The following is a 19,158-nucleotide window of genomic DNA, read 5'->3' on the forward strand; positions in this document are numbered from 1 at the left end:
AGCACTTTGGGAGGCCAAGGTGGGCAGATCACGAGGTCAGGAGATCGAGACCACGGTGAAACCCCGTCTCTACTAAAAATACAAAAAATTAGCCGGGTGTGGTGGCGGACACCTGTAGTCCCAGCTACTCGGAGAGGCTGAGGCAGGAGAATGGCGTGAACCCGGGAGGCGGAGCTTGCAGTGAGCCAAGATCGCGCCACGGCACTCCAGCCTGGGCGACAGAGCGAGACTCCGTCTCAAAAAAAAAAAAAAAAAAAATCCAAGAACATTTTTCTACACCAGCACTGACCAGCTAGAAAGTATATGAAAACACTATCTACAATAGCAACAGAAACTTATTAACAGCCAGGTGTCATGGCGCATGCCTGTGGTTCCAGCTACTCGAGAGGCTGAGGTGGGAGGATCGCTTGAGCCCAGGAGGTTGAGGCTGTAGTGAGCTGTGATCGTGCCAGTGCATTCCAGCCTGGGCAACAGTGCAAGACTGTGTCTTTAAAAAAAAAAAAAAAGGCCGAGCGCCATGGCTCATGCCTGTTATCCCAGCACTTTGGGAGGCCAAGGCAGGCGGATCACGAGGTCAGGAGATCAAGACCATCCTCGATAACACAGTGAAACCCTGTCTGTACTAAAAATACAAAAAAATTAACCGAGCATGGTAGCGGTCGCCTGTAGTCCCAGCTACTTGGGAGGCTGAGGCAGGAGAATGGCGTGAACCCCGGAGGCGGAGCTTGCAGTGAGCCCAGATTGTGCCACCACACTCCAGCCTGGGTGACAGAGTGAGACTCCGTCTCAAAAAAAAAAAAAAAAAAAAAAAAGGAAAAGGAAAAGAAACTTATTATGTATAGGAATTAATGGAGAATGTGCAAGAACTCTATGGAGAAAAAGTTCACAATTCTGAAAACATAGTGAAAAAAAGAGATGTGGCATAGTATCATTTACAAAGTCTAAAAATGAGCGAAACTAACACACATTTGCAAAAACTAGAAACAACGATTATCTACATGGGGGGAGGATGGGAGTAGAGAATGGATTGAAAAGGGAAATAAGAATATACAAAAGCTGAGAAGGTACAAAAATGTGTTATTTCCTATTCTTTGAGCTATCCATTCATTTCTTTTGTTTTTCCATTGCATTTTAGGTTTTGTTCATATTGATCTGTAGCAGTTATTTATTTAATTTTTTTAGAGACAGGGTCTTGCTCTGTCCTGCAGGCTGGAGTACAGTGATGTGGTCACAGCTCACTTCAGCTTCCAACACCTGGGCTCAAGCGATCCTCCCACCTCAGCCTACAGAGTAGCTGCGACTACAGGTGCACGCCACCATGCCTGGCTTTTTTTGTTTTTAATTTTTTGTAGAAATAGAGTGTTGGCCAGGCACAGTGGCTCGTGCCTGTAATCCCAGCACTTTGGGAGGCCGAGGCGAGCAGATCACCTGAGGTCAGGAGTTCAAGACCAGCCTGGCCAACATGGTGAAACCCTGTCTCTACTAAAAAATACAAAAAAAAAATTAGCCGGGTGTGGTGGCATGTGCCTGTAATCCCAGCTACTCAGGAGGCTGAGGCTGGAGAATCGTTTGAACCCAGGAGGTGGAGGTTGCAGTTGCAGTGAGCTGAGATCACGCCACTGCACTCCAGCCTGGGCAACAGAGTGAGACTCTGTCTCAAAAAAAAAAAAAAGAAAGAAAGAAAGAGAGCCTCACTCTGTTGCCCAGGCTGGTCTCCAACTCCTGGCTTCAGGTGTTCCTCTTGTCTCAGCCTCCCAAATTATTGAGATTACAGGTGTGAGCCACTGCGCCTGGCCTATAGCAGTTATTTATTACCTTGTATTATATATGTGAAAATATTTGTTCCTACTTTGTCATGGAGTCATTAATTCATTCTTAAGACAGGGTCTCGCTTTGTCACACAGGCTGGAGTGCAGTGGCGACAACAGCTCACTGCAAGCCTCGGCCTCCCAGCTCAAGTGATCCTCCTGCCTCATCCCCTCCCCCAACCCCAGTAGCTGGGACCACAAATCATGCTACTTTGTCCTTTATCTTTTAACTCTGTTTATGACATTTTTTTGGCCATACAAAGTTCTATAATTTTTACATTATCATTTATCCATCTTTTATGTTATAGTTCAGGTTTTGTTATACATAGAAAACCCTTTCAAATTCAGTGATTAGTGGCTGGGCAGAGTGGCTCATACCTGTAATCCCAGCACTTTGGGAGGCCGAGGCGGGCAAATCACAAGGTCAGGAGTTTGAGACCAGCCTGGCCAACATGGTGAAACCCTGTCTCTACTAAAAATACAAAAAATTAGCCGGGCGTGGTGGCGGGTGCCTGTAATCCCAACTACTCGGGAGGCTGAGGCGGGAGAATTGCTTGAACCCGGCAGGTGGAGGTTGCAGTGAGCCGAGATTGCACCACCTCATTCCAGCCCAGGCGACAGAGTGAGATTCCGTCTCCAAAAAAAAAAAAAAAAAAAAAAAAAAAATTCAATAATTTTTGTTTTCTCAGTTCTCCCAATTTCCCCTACGCTTTTTTTTTTTTTTTTTTTTTTTTTTTTTTTGAGACGGAGTCTTTCTCTGTCCCCCAGGCTGGAGTGCAGTGGCGCGATCTCAGCTCACTGCAAGCTCCACCTCCCGGGTTCACGCCATTCTCCTACCTCAGCCTCTCTGAGTAGCTGGGACTACAGGCGCCCGCCACCGCGCCCGGCTAATTTTTTGTATTTTTAGTAGAGACGGGGTTTTACCATGGTCTCGATCTCCTGACCTCGTGATCCGCCCGCCTCGGCCTCCCACAGTGCTGGGATTACAGGCTTGAGCCCCTACGCTTTTATTATTATTGTTATTGAGACAGAGTCTTTCACTCTGTCGCCCAGGCTGGAGTGCAGTGGTGCGATCTTGACTCACTGCAACCTCCGCCTCCTAGGTTCAAGTCATTCTCCTGCCTCAGCCTTCCAAGTAGCTGGGATTACAGGCACATGCTATGATGCCCGGCTAATTTTTATATTTTTAATAGAGACAGGGTATCACTATGTTGGCCAGGCTGGTCTTGAACTCCTGACCTCAAGTGATCCACCCACCTTGGCCGCCCAAAGTGCTGGGATTACAGATATGAGCCTCTGTGCCTGGCCCCCTACGCTTTTATTATTTAATCTGTCTGGGATTTATTTTAGGGAAGGAATGAGAATCCAACTGTATCTTTTTTCCAGATGAATACTCATTTGCATTAGTTATATATTGCTGTGTAACCAATTACCACAAAACTTACCACCTTAAAACAACAACATCTAAGCCACGTGCAGTGGCTCATGCCTGTAATCCCAGCACTTTGGGAGGCCGAGGCAGGTGGACCACGAGGTCAGGAGTTCGAGACCACCCTGACCAACATGGTGAAACCCTGTCTCTACCAAAAATACAAACATTGGCCAGGAGTGGTGGCACGCACTTGTAATCTCAGGTACTCAGGAGGCTGAGGCAGGAGAATCACTTGAACCCAGGAGGCGGAGGTTGCAGTGAGCCGAGATCGCGCCATTGCACTGCAGCCTGGGAAACAGAGTGAGACTCTGTCTCAGTAAACAACAACAACATCTATTATCTCACAGTGGGTCCAGAAGGTGAGAGCAGCTCAGGGAGTCGCTCCAACTCAGGGTCCCTTGTTAGTTTACACCCATTCATGCTGTCGGCCTGGGCCGTGCCATCTGAAGGCTCTACTGGGGTTGGAGGATCTGCTTCCAAGGCTGTTCATTCACATGGCTGTTGGCTGGAGGCCCCAGTTCCTCACCACATCGATCTCTCCATAAGGCCACTTAAGTGTCCTCACAACACGGTGGCTAGCTTCCTGCAGGGCAAGTGATCTGGAAGAGCGGGCAGGAAGCTGCAGCATCTTTTTTTTTTTTTTTTTTGAGATGGAGTCTCGCTCTGTCGCCCAGGCTGGAGTGCAGTGGTGCGATCTTGGCTCACTGCAACCTCTGCCTCCCCGGTTCACGCCATTCTCCTGCCTCAGCCTCCCAAGTAGCTGGGACTACGGGTGCCCGCAACCACACCTGGCTAATTTTTTGTATTTTTAGTAGAGATGGGGTTTCACCATGTTAGCCAGGATGGTCTTGATCTCCTGACCTTGGGATCCACCCGCCTCGGCCTCCCAAAGTGCTGGGATTACAGGCGTGAGCCACCGCGCCTGGCCAACTGCAGCATCTTGTATGATCATATTTGGTCTTTACAGTAGAAATAACAAGGAGCTCGCCGGGCGCGGTGACTCACACCTGTAATCCCAGCACTTTGGGAGGCCGAGGCGGGCGGATCACCTGAGGTCAGGAGTTAGAGACCATCCTGACCAACATGGAGAAAACCCGTCTCTATTAAAAATACAAAAATTAGCCAGGTATGGGTGGCACACGCCTGAGGCTGAGGAGAATCGCTTGAACCCGGGAGGTGGAGGTTGCAGTGAGCCAAGATCGCACCATTGCACTCCAGCCTCGGCAACAAGAGTGAAACTGTTTCAAAAAAAAAATGAAGAAGAAATAACAAGAAGCTACCTGGGAAACTAGAGCTGAGCCCTGGGGCCAGCTCCTCTACCTCGCAGTGCTTTCCGACAGTTCTCTAAGAACCCAGGTTGGGGTGTGGCACTGTGGGCCTGGGGCCTTTGCTGTGGTTACCTCTTCTGGCTCATAAGAGGGCTCTGCTGAAGAATTGCTTTGGAGCTCTTTGTGCAGAGAGACCCTGTCAGTGCCCTTTGCTGTGACACCTGCGAGTGGGGACCTAGGATGTCACAGCTGGGATTAGTGGGGGTGTGCTTCTGTATCACCCGCTAAGGTACCATGGAGCCCAGAGATGCATCTGCCAGCATCCTTAGTTTTTTGTTGTTGTTTGTTCATTTGTTTGAGACAGGGTCTTGCTCTGTACCCAGGCTGGAGTGCGGCGGCACCATCACAGCTCACTGCAGCCTCAACCTCCCGGGCTCAGGCAGTCCTCTCACTTCAGCCTCCTGAGTAGCTGGGACCACAGGCACGCACCACCATGCCCAGGCATGCACCACCATGCCCAGCCAACAGCCTTAGTTTTTGCTTTTTACCAATAAGACTTTTTTTTCTCTTATAACTTTGAACAAGTGGACTCCAGAAGTTTTGGGTTCCAGTGCTTTATGTGTCCTAGAGATTCATGCTTTCCAGCTTGGGTCCTGGGCGTCATGCCTGGGGCATGGGAGACTCTCCTCTCTAGTCAAGAAATATTTCTTGGGAATCTCTTTTCCTGCTGCTGGTAGGAGGGGTGGAGGGTGGCAGGAGCAGGATGTATCCCTGGAGACTTGACAGTAGCTGTGTGTCTGCCTGTTGCTGCCTGTCTCCCTCCTCTCCCCCACCATAAGGAGATGGGGCTGGTCCCTGGAGTGCCTCTGATTACAGAGGATGAGACTGTCCTGCACCCAGGGCTTGGGTGAGAAAGAGCCTGGAGCACCTGCTGCCTGCTGTAGGCATAGGGTGGAAACCCAGAGCCCTCTGCCCAGCTGCCCAGGCCCAGAATCGTCAGAGGGCGGGAATCCTTCCTTCTGGCCTCTCTGGTCTGTAACCTCTGTCCCGTTCCTGGAGCAGATCTGTGTGCCTGTGGAGTCCTCAAGCCCCCTGGTGATGAGTAACCAGAAGGAGGTGCTGCGCTGCTTCACTGTGCTGGGTGAGTGGTGGGCCCAGCTTTGCCCATGGGCATCTGTGGACACTCATGGGGTCACCGCCTGCTGCATGTGGAGGATGGTGGTGGCTGGGGTACTGGTCGGGGATGAGGAGGCCCCTGTTTCCACCTCTCCTGGGCCTACCTGTGGCTCCAGAGGCCTCTGAACTAGGGCCTGGGCAGTGGCTGCATCCTGGAACGTTGTAATCCTCCGAGGAGCGTGCTGCTGACCTGCCCAAATCCTTGGGGGCCTCCACTCATGGTCCAGTCTGCGCATTCCCTGCCTGCCCCCCGCCTACCTGTTTCTCCACACCCAATCTCTGGCTCCATGGCCTGCTCTCTGCTCCCCCAGGTGGCCCGTGGCTGCTAGCCCTGGTCACCTGCCAGCCTCCCATGACCCACCTGGAGGTGCCATCCTGTCACCACCCCCACTGGATGCTGTCCCTATGCCCTGCACAGGCCCTCATATCCATCCTGGAGGGCCAGCAGATGGTATGAGGAGGGGCCCTGCTTGCACTTGGGGCTGTCACCCTGCTGGGGCCACAGCATCAACATCTCCCTGGAGCTGGTCGGGCAGGCAGGGCCTCAGGCCCCCCACCTACATGAGCATCTGCCCTTACACAAGATCCGCAGGAGGGGTGTGGGGAGACTGACTGCAGCCAGGTTGGGGGCAGGGTTGTGGTGGGCAGACGGACCACAGGTCTGATACGCAGGCAGAGCCCAGCTGGAATGGGGATGGCTTGGGTCCGTGAAGTACTGGTAAGGGGACTGCTGCAGTCGTTGCCAGAGGGCTCCTGGAGCTTGGGCTGCGTCAGCCCTGCTTGGGCTGGGGGTCTGTGTGCTTGACAGCTCGAGTCCCCTTGAGCCTTAGACTGGCCTAGAGCCAGGAGAGTCAAGAGGGGCCACTGAGGACCCCCTTGTGGGCCCCCTTGTGAGCTGGAGATGCTGAAACAAGCACCGGTGTGCTGGGTGGGCCAAGATCTAAGTCCCCGCATGCTCTGGGTGGTGCTGGCGCCGTGGGGTAAGGGCTACATGTGCTCCAATCCTGCCTTAGACAAGGGCATCAGAGCCAGGCCCAGTGATTAGGTGGCCCCAGCTTCTCACCTTCACACAGCAACTCTCTTCTGGCTCCTCCCCTGTGCTGGAGAGCAGGTGGATGCTGTGTATAGGGATGAACAAGATGACATGGAGCCTAATCTGTACCTGTTGCCCTGTAGCCTGCAGCTCGCCTGACCGCCTACTGGCCTTCCTGCTGCCCAGGCTGGACACCAGCAATGAGAGGACCCGCGTGGGCACCTTGCAGGTGGTCAGACATGTCATCAACTCGGCTGGTGAGTGCCTCCATGCTAGCCTGGCCGCCACCCCTGGCCGTGTCCAGGATGGAGCAGGTCCTGGCAGATTTTGTCCCTCTTAAGTGAAAGCACCATCCTTTGAATTCTCTAGAAAGATTTCCCTACTTTCTATTTTGCAAAATTCTAAACTTTTTGAAAAGTTGCAAGGGTGGTACCTTTCTACCCTTCACCAGATGGTGGTGGCTCACACTTGCTTTGACAGCTGGCTGCAGACACCATGCGTGGCCACACTCCCCAGATGACCATGCTTCTGAGGGCTCGCAGAGCCTAAGACAGCCATCCCTGAGCCCACTGCTCTCGCTCATTCTGGGATCTATTCAAAGACATACTTTGGTTTAGTTTGGTTGTCTCTTAGACTTGTTTGCCCAAGAGGAGCCTTTTTACTGTTTTTAAGAGATGAGGAGGCCAATTGTTTCGTAGAATGTCCCTCAATTTACTCAATTTACATATGTGTGATGGTTTCTTCGCAATTAGACTAAAAAAATTCAGGTTTCCTTGTTTTAAGGCTTTTTTTTTTTTTTTTTTTTTTTAGTGGTCTTGCTCTGTCGCCAGGCTGGAGTGCAGTGGCGTGATCTCGGCTCCCTGCAACCTCCACCTCCTGGGTTCACACCATTCTCCAGCCTCAGCCTCCCGAGTAGCTGGAACTACAGGGGCGCGCCATCAGGCCCGGCTAATTTTTGTAATTTTTTTAGTAGAGACAGGGTTTCACCATGTTGGCCAGAATGGTCTCAATCTCCTGACCTCGTGATCCACCCACCTCAACCCTAACCCAAAGTGCTGGGATTACAGGCGTGAGCCACCGCAGCCATTCTTAAGGCTAATTGAAGTGATTAGTGATAAGCCTGAAAACATACCATTTTTCACAAGTGAGCTTGTGGTTTCCAGCGTGGCTCTTCCGCAGGTCAGTGCACAGTGGCCATAGCCCACCGGCCCTGCAGCCTGCCCGTGCTCAGCCTGTGAGCTAGGGAGGTTGTTACATCTTTAATGGGTTATAAAAGCAAACAAAGGGACCACATGTGACCCACAAAGCCTAAAATATTTTCTGTCTGCCCTTTTCAGAAGTGGCATACTGCCCCCTGTCCTGTGAGGTTCACTATCAGTCAGGTGCTGGGTTGCAAACAGCAGCCACCTAGAGAGTCACAGAGTTCTGGGACATATAGGAGCAGCTTGACAAAGCAGCAGGGCCGGCCGGGCAGTGGCTCACGCCTGTAATCCCAGCACTTTGGGAGGCCATGGCGGGCAGATCACCTGAGGTCAGGAGTTCAAGACCAGCCTGGCCAACATGGTAAAACCCCGTCTCTACTAAAAAAAAAAAAAAGCCTGGCGTGGTGGTGGGCGCCTGTAATGCAAGCTACTTGGGAGGCTGAGGCAGGAGAATTGCTTAAACCCAGAAGGTTGAGGTTGCAGTGAGCTGAGATGGCTAAACTGCACTCAAGCCTGGACAACAGAGTGAGACTCCGTCTCAAAAAAAAAAAAAAAAAAGAGAAAGCAGCAGGGCCAAGGGAGGACGGCGCAGACAGGGGCCACAGTGCGAATGTCACCAGGCTAAGAGTCAGGTGTAGGCACCTCAGGACACCTTCAGCGGCCCTTGCCCCAGCAGAAGCAGCATGAGGTCCTGCTGCTTTGGGCGTGCCCAGATTTCAGAGCCCAGGGTGGTGCTGTGGTGGGCTGTCTGGAGGCTGGGGGGGCTGCTCTCTCTGGAGGGGCAGGGAGGGAAGCGCCCCCTCTGTGGAGGGGAAAGGAAGGAAGCGCGGGCTCTCTGTGGAGGGGTTTGGAGAGGAGCGCCCGCTCTCTGTGGAGGGGCTGGGAGGGGAGCCCCCACTCTGTGTGGAGGGGCGGGGAGGGGATCGCCCACTCTGTGTGGAGGGTTTGGGAGGGAAGCGCGGGCTCTCTGTGGAGGGGCGGGGAGGGGAGCGCCCCTTCTATGGAGGGGCCTGGAGAGGAGCTCCCGCTCTGTGGAGGGGAAGGGAGGGAAGCACAGGCTCTCTATGTAAGGGCTGAGAGGGGAGTGCCCCCTCTGGAGGGGAAAGGAGGGAAGCGCAGGCTCTCTGTGGAGGGGTTGGGAGGGAAGCCAGGCTCTCTGTGGAGGGGTTGGGAGGGGAGCGCCCCTTCCGTGGAGGAGCCTGGAGAGGAGCGCCCGCTCTGTGGAGGGGAAGGGAAGGAAGCGCAGGCTCTCTGTGGAGGGGCTGGGAGGGAAGTCAGGCTCTCTGCGGAGGGGCGGGGAGGGCAGCGCCCGCTCTCTGTGGAGGGATTGGGAGGGGAGCGCCCCTTCTATGGAGGGGCCTGGAGAGGAGCTCCCGCTCTGTGGAGGGGAAGGGAAGGAAGCGCCCGCTCTGTGTGGAGGGGCAGGGAGGGGAGCGCAGACTCTCTGTGGAGGGTTTGGGAGGGGAATGCCCGCTGTCTTTGGAGGTGTAAGGAGGGGAGCGCCCGCTTTCTGTGGAGGGGCCTGGAGAGAAGCGCCCCGCTCTCTGGGGAGGGGAAGGGAAGGAAGCGCGGGCTGTCTGTGGAGGGGTTGGGAGGGGAGCGCCCGCTCTGTGTGGAGGGGCAGGGAGGGAAGCACAGGCTCTCTGTGGAGGGGCGGGGAGAGGAGCACTCGCTGTCTGTGGAGGGGAGCGCCCCCTTTGTAGGGGTGGGGAGGGGAGCGCCCCTTCTGTGGAGGGGCCTGGAGAGGTGCGCCCGTTCTCTGTGGAGGGGTTGGGAGGGGAGCGCCCACTCTGTGGAGGGGCGGGGAGGGGAGTGCTCGCTCTTGTAGAGGACTCTGGAGGGGCCTGGAGAGGAGCCTCAGCTCTCTGTGGAGGGGTTGGGAGGGGAGCGCCCCCTCTGGAGGGGGAGGGAGGGAAGCACAGGCTCTCTGTGGAGGGGTTGGGAGGGGAGTGCCTGCTCTCTGGAGTGGCCCGGAGAAGAGCCCTCGCTCTCTGGAGGATAAGAGAGGGAAGCGCGGGCTCTCTGTGGAGGGCCTGAGAGGAGAGCGCCTGCAGCTTCCACACAGAGGGGGCTGCTCTGGTCAGTGGTCCTTGGGGAAGGGAGCCTCAGAGGCATGGGGCGTGTGGCAGCCCCAAAGAAAGTAAAGCATCTGCGTCAGCAGCATGCATTCAGCCTCTGGTGGTAGAAGTAACCCTTGAGGCAGGTGCTCTTCTCCCCATTTACCTGATGAGGTTGGCATCTGAAATGGAATTCTTAGTGCCCATGCTCTCGTTAGAGATGGGTTTTTCCATTCAGAAGTTCAACATTTCATGGGATTAACCATGCTCAACTTCCCTTTGTTAATTCATTAATCACACTTATGCTTTTCAGCGTTCACTTTGTTTTCCCCGTGTTTCATTTTTTCCTTGAAGTTCTTTCTCTGCATTTACATACATACAAATGCATGTACTCAAGGAAATATTTTAACCAAATGACATACTTCAAAACATGCTTTTTTCACTTTCTAGTATATCTTAGAGAACTTTTAACATCAGCACATATACATCTGTGTCATTTTTTTGTTTTGTTTTGAGACAAGGTCTCGTTCTTTCACCCAGGTTGGAATGCAGTGGTGCAATCATAGGTCACTATAGCCTTGAGCTCCTGGGCTCAAGCAATTCTCCCACCTCAGCCTCCCAAGTAGCTGGCACTACAGGTGTGCACCACCACACTCTGCCAATTTTTTTGTATTTTTGTAGAAATGGGGTCTACTTACGTTGCCCAGGCTGGTCTCGAACTCCTGGCTTCAAGTGATCCTCCTTCCTTGGCCTCCCAAAGTTCTGAGATTACAGAAGTGAGATGGGCACCTACGCCATCTATGTCATTTTTAATTATTTTTATTTTGAAGTATAATACACATACAGAAGAATGTACACATGTTAACTGTTCAGCACTATGAATAATCACACAGTGAGCCTATGTATTTATTCACCAACCAGGTGAAGAAATGGGACATTGACAACACCCAGGGGTGGCACTCTCAAGCCCCTCAGAAGGGGTGACTTCTAACAATAGAAGATAGTGTTGCTGTTTTAGGATGTTGTACAAAGAGAATTCTGTGGTGTAAATAATTTTGTATCTGGCTTCTTTTCCTCAGTATTCTCTTGGTGAAATTTCTACATATAATACAGCTTATTTATTTTCATTCCCGTGAAGGATTCCAGTGAATTATCTACTACAGTGATTCCTTTTGCCTGTGATGCGTAAATGGCTATATCTAGTATTTAACTGTTAATGCATAATCCACTATTAACATGTGTCCTTTACACAGTTAGTGTTTACCTAGATGTAGAATTTTGGGTTATAAAGTATGTATGTGTTCAAGTTGCATAGATAAACCCTTCTGTTTTTCCAAAGTAGCTGTTTATACCCCAATTTATACCCCACACCTTATGTCTCACAAGTGGCTTATGAGCATTATTGCTTTATGTCCTCACCAACATTGGTTGGTCTTTAATTTTAGCCATTTTTGTGGGTGTGTTATGAGGTCCTGCTTTGTTGCCCAGGCTGGTCTCCGACTCCTGGGCTCAAGCAATCTTCCCACCTTGGCCTCCCAAAGTACTGGGATTACAGGTGTGAGCCATTGCACCCAGCCAGAAGTCGTCAAGTTTTCAATGAAAATATTGGAACATGATTGCAAGTTGAGGCCGTTGTTGGTCCGTGCATGTCATTCTTTCAGTCCATGGTCCAGAGAGCTGTTTCTCGTGTTAGACAGACACCAGACCATCTCAGTTTAAGTAGCTGGGTATAAAAGTCTGAGGTATCTTAATATGTTGCTTTCTTGTCTTCTAGAATCTGTTACTGCTACTGATAACTCATTGATGACTATGTGATTTGACTGTGATTTTCCGTATAAATGATTTGGTCTTTTCTGTCTAGATGCCCAAAGGATTTTTATATATATATAAATCTTTTGCATATATATCGACACACACACACATACACACACACACGCATGCATGCCAGGATTACAGGCTATTTTTATATTTTAAAACCAGAAATTTTACTGTGTCTCAGTGTTGGCTATTCTGAGTTGATTCCCCCCAGGTCCATAGGGTGTCCATTCAGCATGTGTGTCAATTCTGTTTTATCTCAAGAGACCTTGTTTTTGAGTCATAGCATTTCAGTACCCCATGACTTTGGAAGCCTTCTTTGGGATTCCCTGTTACATGTGTGTTGTGTCATTGTTGCCTATCTTATATACTTTTATAAATCAAATCTTTGAAAGGCTTTTGGCCTCCAGTCATATTTTCTTCCAGAATTTTATTTTCTAAAATTGAACATAATCTTCAATAGAAATGCAGTAAAATGCATAAATCTTAAGTGTATACTTGGTGACATTTTACACATTGTTCACCCATATGACTACCACTTAAATCAAAATGTGGAACATTTTTCTAAAACCCAAAAAGTTTTCCTTTTATTTATTTTCAACTAACAGCCACACCTACTGTTGAGAAGTGACCTCTTTTATGAGGTCACAGCGCAGGCTTGTGCTCTGTCACCCAGGCTGGAGTGCAGTGGTGCGATCACAGCTCACTGCAGCCTTGACTTCACGGGTTCAAGGGATCTTCCTGCCTCGGCCTCCCGAGTGGCTGGGACTGCAGGAGTATGCCTGGCCCACCGTTATGACTTCTGTCACCACAATTAATTCTGCCTGCTGTTGAGTTCCATGTAGATGGGCTAGTTGTAGGAGGACCCTTCGTGAGCGTAGGCATTCACTGAGCACAGTGCTGGTGTCAGTGCACTCTTCTTTACTGCCAAGTTGTATTCTGTTACATTTTGTGAATTTAAAAGTCATTTGTTTTCCTGTTAACAGACACTTGAGTTGTTCATGTTCTTTTTTTTTTTTTTTTTGAGACAGAGTTTTGCTCTTGTTGCCCAGGCTGGAATGTAGTGGCACAATCTCGGCTCGCTGCAACTTCCACCTCCCGGGTTCAAGAGATTCTCCTGCCTCAGCTTCCTGAGTAGCTGGGATTACAGGCAAACACCACCACACCCAGCTAATTTTTGTATTTTTAGTAGAGATGGGGTTTCACCATGTTGGCCAGGCTGTTCTCAAACTCCTGACCTCAGGTGATCCACCCGCCTCGGTCTCCCAAAGTGCTGGGATTACAGGCATGAGCCACCGTGCCTGGCCTTTTTTCTCATTTTAAATTGTTCTCTTGTCCAGACACAGTGGCTCACGCCAGTAATCCCAGAACTTTGCGAGACCGAGGCGGGTGGATCACCTGAGGTCAGGAGTTTGAGACCAGCCTGGCCAACATGGCAAAACTCTCTACTAAAAATACAAAAAAATTAGCCAGGTGTGGTGGCACACGCCTGTAGTTCCAGCTACTCTGGAAGCTGAGGCAGGAGAATCGCTTGAACCCAGGCTGCAGAGGTTGCAGTAAGGTTGCAGTGAGCCAAGATTGCACCACTGCACTCCAGCCTAGGCGACAGAGCGACATTCTGTCTCAAAAGAGAGAGAGAAAAGAAATAAAAAAAAAAATGGAAGTTCCCTGGTGAGTAAATTGATGAAGGACCTTTTCATATGCTTGTTGACCTTCAGATATGTTTGCGTATGTATGTTGAAGTTCCTGTTCAAGTCTTTTTTTGGGGGGGTGGGGGCCGGTTGTTGTTTTTTTGAGATGGAGTCGTGCTCTATCACCAGGCTGGAGTGCAGTGGTGCGATCTTGGCTCACTGCAACCTCCGCCTCCTGGGTTCAAGCAATTCTCCTGCCTCAGCCTCCCAAGTAACTAGGAGTACAGGCGCTCGCCACCATGCCCAGCTAATTTTTGTATTTTTAGTAGAGACAGGGTTTCACCATGTTGGCCAGGATGGTCTTGATCTCTTGACCTCGTGATCTAACCACCTCGGCCTCCCAAAGTGCTGGGATTACAGGCGTGAACCACCACGCCCGACCCCTGTTCAGGTCTTTTGCCCATTTTGATTGATTGATAGAGGGTCTTACTACGGTACCCAGGCTAGAGTGCAGTGCTGTGATCATAGCTTACTGCATCCTTGGCCTCCTGGGCTCAAGCGATCCTTCTGCCCTGGCCTCCAGCGTAGCCTGGGTTACAGGAGTGCACTACCATGCCCATCTGTTGTTCATTTAACAACTGGGTTCTTTGTCATTTTATTATGATTATTTTGTAGTGTTCTTTATTGGATGCATAGAGACATAAATATATGTTTTTATGATTAGTACCTTTATGTCTAAGAAACCTTTGCCTGCTCAGAAGTCATGAAGATATTCTATATTTTCTTTTAGATGCTTTATTGTTTGAGCTTGCAAATTTATGTCTATGATTCATCTTTTACTAATGTTTGGGTGTGGGTGAAATGTAGGGGGCAAGGTTTTTTTTTTTTTAATTCCTATTTTTTTTTATTTTTTTGAGACAGAGTTTTGCTGTTGTTGCCCAGGCTGGAGTGCAGTGGCGCGATCTCAGCTCGCTGAAGCTTCCACCTCCCAGGTTCAAGCGATTTTCCTGCCTCAGCCTCCCGAGTATCTGGGATTACAGGCACATGCCATCACACCGGCTAATTTTGTATTTTTGGTAGAGACAGGATTTTGCCATGTTGGTCAGACTGGTCTCAAACCCCTGACCTCAGGTGATCCACCCGCCTTGGCCTCCCAAAATGTTGGGATTACAGGCGTGAGCCACCACGCCCGGCCTGCAAGGTTATTTTTATATAGATGTCCAGTTGTTCCAGTCTCACTTGTTGAAAAGACTTTACTTTCTCCATTGAATTGCTTCTGTGCCTTGGTAGAAGATCAAGTAACCTTATGTATTAATATAACAGCTGCAGTAACAAAGTACCACCGACTGGGTGGTGGGGTTTTTTTTTTTTTTTCTATTACCCTGATCTCTGTTTTATCTTCATGTGCATTTTTCCTGTGTGCCTGTCTGTATCCCTGTATCCCCCTTTTATAAGGGCACCAGCCATATTGGATGAAGGGCCCACCCTACTCCAGTGTGACCCCCTCTCAACTCATTAATTCTGCAGTATCTATTTCCAAATAAGGTCACATTCCGAGGTACAGGGATTGGGATTTGCACATATGAATTTTGAGGCCACAATTCAACTTATAGCATCATATATTAGTGGGTATATTTCAGGACTCTATTCTTTCCTTACACCAATATCACACTTTTTTTTTTCTTTTTTCTTTTTTGAGACAAAGTCTCACTGTGTCACCCAGGCTGGAGTGCAGTGGCGCGACCTCGGCTCACTGCAGCCTCTGTCTCCTGGGTTCAAGTGATTCTCCTGCCTCAGGCTCCTGAGTAGCTGGGATTACAGGGATACACCACCACGCCCGGCTAATTTTTGTGTTTTTAGTAGAGACGGGGTTTCACCGTGTTGGCCAGGCTGGTCTTGAACTCCTGATCTCAGGTGATCCACCTGCCTCAGCCTCCCAAAGTGCTGGGATTACAGGCATGAGCCAATGCACTCGGCCATTTTTTTTTTCTTGTATTTTTAGTGGAGACAGAGTTTCGCCATGTTGGTCAGGCTGGTCTCAAACTCCTGGACTCAAGTGATCTGCCCGCCTCAGCCTCCCAAAGTGCTGGGATTATAGGCCAATATCACACTTTCTCAATTGTTTTAGTTTTATCCTAAGTCTTTAAATCTGGTAGAGGATGTCCTTCAACTTTATTCTTCTTCAAGATTGTTCATCCCCATTGAAAAATCGTTAGTATAGGCCAGGCATGGTGGCTCAAACGCCTGTAATCCCAGCACTTTGGGAGGCCGAGGCGGGCGGATCATGAGGTTAGGAGATGGAGATCATCCTGGCTAACACGGTGAAACCCCGTCTCTACTAAAAATACAAAAAATTAGCCGGGCGTGGTGGCGGGCACCTGTAGTCCCAGCTACTTGGGAGGCTGAGGCAGAGAATGGCGTGAACCCAGGAGGCAGAGCTTGCAGTGAGCCGAGATGGTGCCACTGCACTCCAGCCTGGACGACAGAGTGAGACTCTGTCTCAAAAAAAAAGAAAAAGAAAAATCGTTAGTATAAAAGAAATCATGGAAGGGCACAGTGGCTCACGCCTGTAATCCTAGCACTTTGGGATCCCGCAACAAGCAGATCGCTTTATCCTAGGAGCTTGAGACTAGGCTGAAAAACATGGTGAAACCCTGTCTTTACTAAAATTAAAAAAAGCCGGGTGTGGTAGCATGCATCTGTAGTCCCAGCTACTCTGGGGACTGAGGTGAGAGGATCGTCTGAGCCCAGGAGGTCGAGGCTGCAGTGAGCTATGATGGTGCCACTGCATTTCAGCCTTGGCTACAGAGTGAGACCCTGTCTCAAAAAAAAAAAAAAAAAAGAGGGAAGGAAATGTAGAAACCACATAAAACAAATGTGTGACTTATTACATCATTCTAAGACAACATCAGATCTACCACCAGGTCTTTTGGATGAAAGTTGCCACTGAGACGCCCCTCCTTGCATCCTATTCTAGTCACAGTTCTTCACTCCCCAACAAGTAACAGCTATCCTGATTTTTATAGTAATCACTCCCTTATGATTAGCTGTGTCCACTTTAAAAGCTTACCTATGGCCGGGTGCGGTGGCTCACACCTGTAATCCTAGCACTTTGGGAGCCTGAGGGGGCGGATCACTTGAGGTCAGGAATTTGAGACCAGCCTGGCCAATACAGGGAAACCCCATCTCTACTAAAAATACAAAAATTAGCCGGCGTGGTGGCAGGTGCCTGTAATCCCAGCTACTTGGGAGGCTGAGGCAGGAGAATTGCTTGAACCTGGGAGGGGGAGTTTGCAGTGAGCCGAGATTATGCCACTGCATAAACAGGTCCTGTGTGGTGGCTCACGCCTGTAATCCCAGCACTTTGGGAGGCCAAGGCAGGCAGATTACTTGAGGCCAGGAGTTCGAAACCAGCCTGGGCAACATGATGAAACCTTGTTTCTACTAAAAATGCAAAAATTAGCTGGGTGTAGTGGCGCATACCTGTCCCAGCTACTCAGGAGGCTAAGACATGAGAATCGCTTGAGCCCAGGTGGCAGAGGTTGCAGTGAGCCAAGATCGTGCCACTGCACTCCAGCCTGGGTGACAGATGGAGACTCTGTCTCTCTATATATATATCTATATTCAAATTTATATAGAGACAATAATATATAAATATATTTTTACATAGATTTAAGTCTTTTTTTGGAGACTTGACCGTTGGTGATTTTGTTTATTTTTAGTGTTGTAAAATACATGTAACATAAAATTTAGCCTCTTAATAGTTTTTAAGCAAATGCTTCAGTAGTGTTAAGTACATTCTCATTGTCAGGCAACTGTCACCACCATCTGCCTCCAGAACTCTTTTCATCTTGCAAAACAAACTCCATGCCTGTGAAACAGCAACTCCCCATATTTAAGTCCCTCATAAGCTACAGGTTCCCCTCCGTTCTTCTCTTTCTCTTATAATTTATCTGTAGAAGAACCTGGCTGTTTGTTCTGTGGATTTGCTCATCGAGTTTTGCTGACTGCATTGTCAAGGTGCAAGTCAACATGTTTCTTTGCCATCTGAATTTCTAGCACATTGGCAGCTGGATTCAGAAACAGATTCAGACTAGCTCAGTCTCTTGGGCAAGACGATAGGGGTCGTGTGATATGTGGTATTCTCTCTTTTGAACATCAGTCTTAGCAGCATTGATGCTGAATGCCTGTACCCATTAATTAATTAATTGGTGGGAGGATGATACTATAATTCTATCATTTATTTTTCATTAAGTGGAACACCTTGACAAAGAGATACTTGCCCCAGGTACCATCTGGTTACCCAGGGGTATGGTTCGTATAAGAAAGGCAGGGTTGGCCGGACGCAGTGGCTCATGCCTGTAATCCCAGCACTTTGGGAGGCGGAGGCAGGTGGATCACGAGGTCAGGAGTTCAAGGCCAGCCTGACCAACATGGTGAAACCCCTTCCCTACTAAAAAATACAAAAATTAGCCAGGCATGGTGACACGCGCCTGTAATCCCAGCTACTCAGGAGGCTGAGGCAGAGAATCGCTTGAACCCAGGAGACAGAGGTTGCAGTGAGCCAAGATTGCAACACTGCACTCCAGCCTGTGCGACAAGAGTGAAATTCTGTCTCAAAAAAAAAAAAAAAGAAAAGAAAAAGAAAGGCAGGTTCAGCCCTTGATTCTTTTGTGTTTTTATTTATCAGTTTTCAAGGTAGTGGATTGGTTCCCTATCACCCTCCAAAGGTAGTTTGGAAGGACGCATTTGATGGCTTCGATGCAGTGCAGTCATCACCATTATTGAAGCTCAGATCGTCTCATCTTTGGCAAGTGGCAGCCTCTTGAGATCTGAATCCCTCTGACACGGCCGTGCTGGTCTTCGGCAGCTCATGTTTTAGGCTTCTTTCATCTATTTCTTGCTTTAGACCTGGAATTGGCCATTTCTACAAAAATAGTCCTGGTTCCTTTTAGTGAGAAGCTGCGTTGTTTTTTTGTTTGTTTGTTTGTTTTTGAGACGGAGTCTTGCTCTGTCGCCCAGGCTGGAGTGTAGCGGCTCAAACACAGCTCACTGCAACCCTAACCTCCTGGGCTTAAGGAATCCTCCTGTCTCAGCCTCCTAAGTAGCTGGGACTTGCAGGTGCACACCACCACGCCTGGCTAATTTTTCTATTTTTTGTAGAGATGGGGTCTCACTGTGTTGCCCAGGCTGGTCCTGGACTCCTGGGCTCAAGTGATCCACTTGCCTCGGCCTTCCAAAGTACTGGCATTACAGGTATGAGTCACTGCACCTAGCCAAGAAGTTACCTTTTAAGACATTCTGTTTCTGGAGAGCTCATTACTTCTGGATGGTTACTCTTCCTGGGCCTTTTCAGTAGACAGAGCTAGGAAATAGCTCTATCAGTAGATAGATAAAATACCTTATGAGTTCATGTTGATACTTCCAGTTCAACATATGGACCTCAGAGATTTTTACCTCTTTTCCGTTACTTTTTTTTTTTTTTTCTTTTTTGAGACAGTCTTGCTTTGTTCCCCAGGCTGGAGTGCGGTGGTGGGATCGTGGCTCACTGTAACCTCTGCTTTCCAGGTTCAAGCGATTCTCGTGCCCCAGCCTCCCTAGTAGCTGGGACTACAGGCATGCGCCACCACACCCAGTTAATTTTTGTATTTTTTAGTACAGATGGGGTTTCACCATGTTGGCCAGACTGATCTTGAGCTCCTGGTCTCAAGTGATCCACCTGCCTCGGCCTCCTGA

At 49.5% G+C, this 19,158-nt stretch overlaps 1 protein-coding gene across 31 annotated transcripts in view; it reads left to right on the forward strand.

Moving 5' to 3' along the window:
* MROH1 (maestro heat like repeat family member 1) overlaps nucleotides 1–19,158 on the forward strand; it is a 115,935-nt gene that overhangs the window by 46,308 nt on the left and 50,469 nt on the right. For 30 of the 31 annotated variants that reach the window (XR_010121794.1, XR_010121795.1, XM_055287630.2 and 27 more), the window contains 2 exons: nucleotides 5,571–5,649; nucleotides 6,861–6,974. Coding sequence is in view for 29 of the 31 variants with exons in the window: in XM_055287630.2 (XP_055143605.1) it covers nucleotides 5,571–5,649; nucleotides 6,861–6,974 (193 nt within the window). In the remaining 2 variants the exon portion in view is untranslated. Of the gene's footprint in view, nucleotides 1–4,911; nucleotides 5,010–5,570; nucleotides 5,650–6,860; nucleotides 6,975–19,158 lie in introns of those variants that run through there. The other variant, XM_063643055.1, reaches the window with a different exon arrangement.

The sequence above is a fragment of the Symphalangus syndactylus genome, chromosome 7 (assembly GCF_028878055.3).
Source record: "Symphalangus syndactylus isolate Jambi chromosome 7, NHGRI_mSymSyn1-v2.1_pri, whole genome shotgun sequence".
Taxonomy (NCBI): domain Eukaryota; kingdom Metazoa; phylum Chordata; class Mammalia; order Primates; family Hylobatidae; genus Symphalangus; species Symphalangus syndactylus.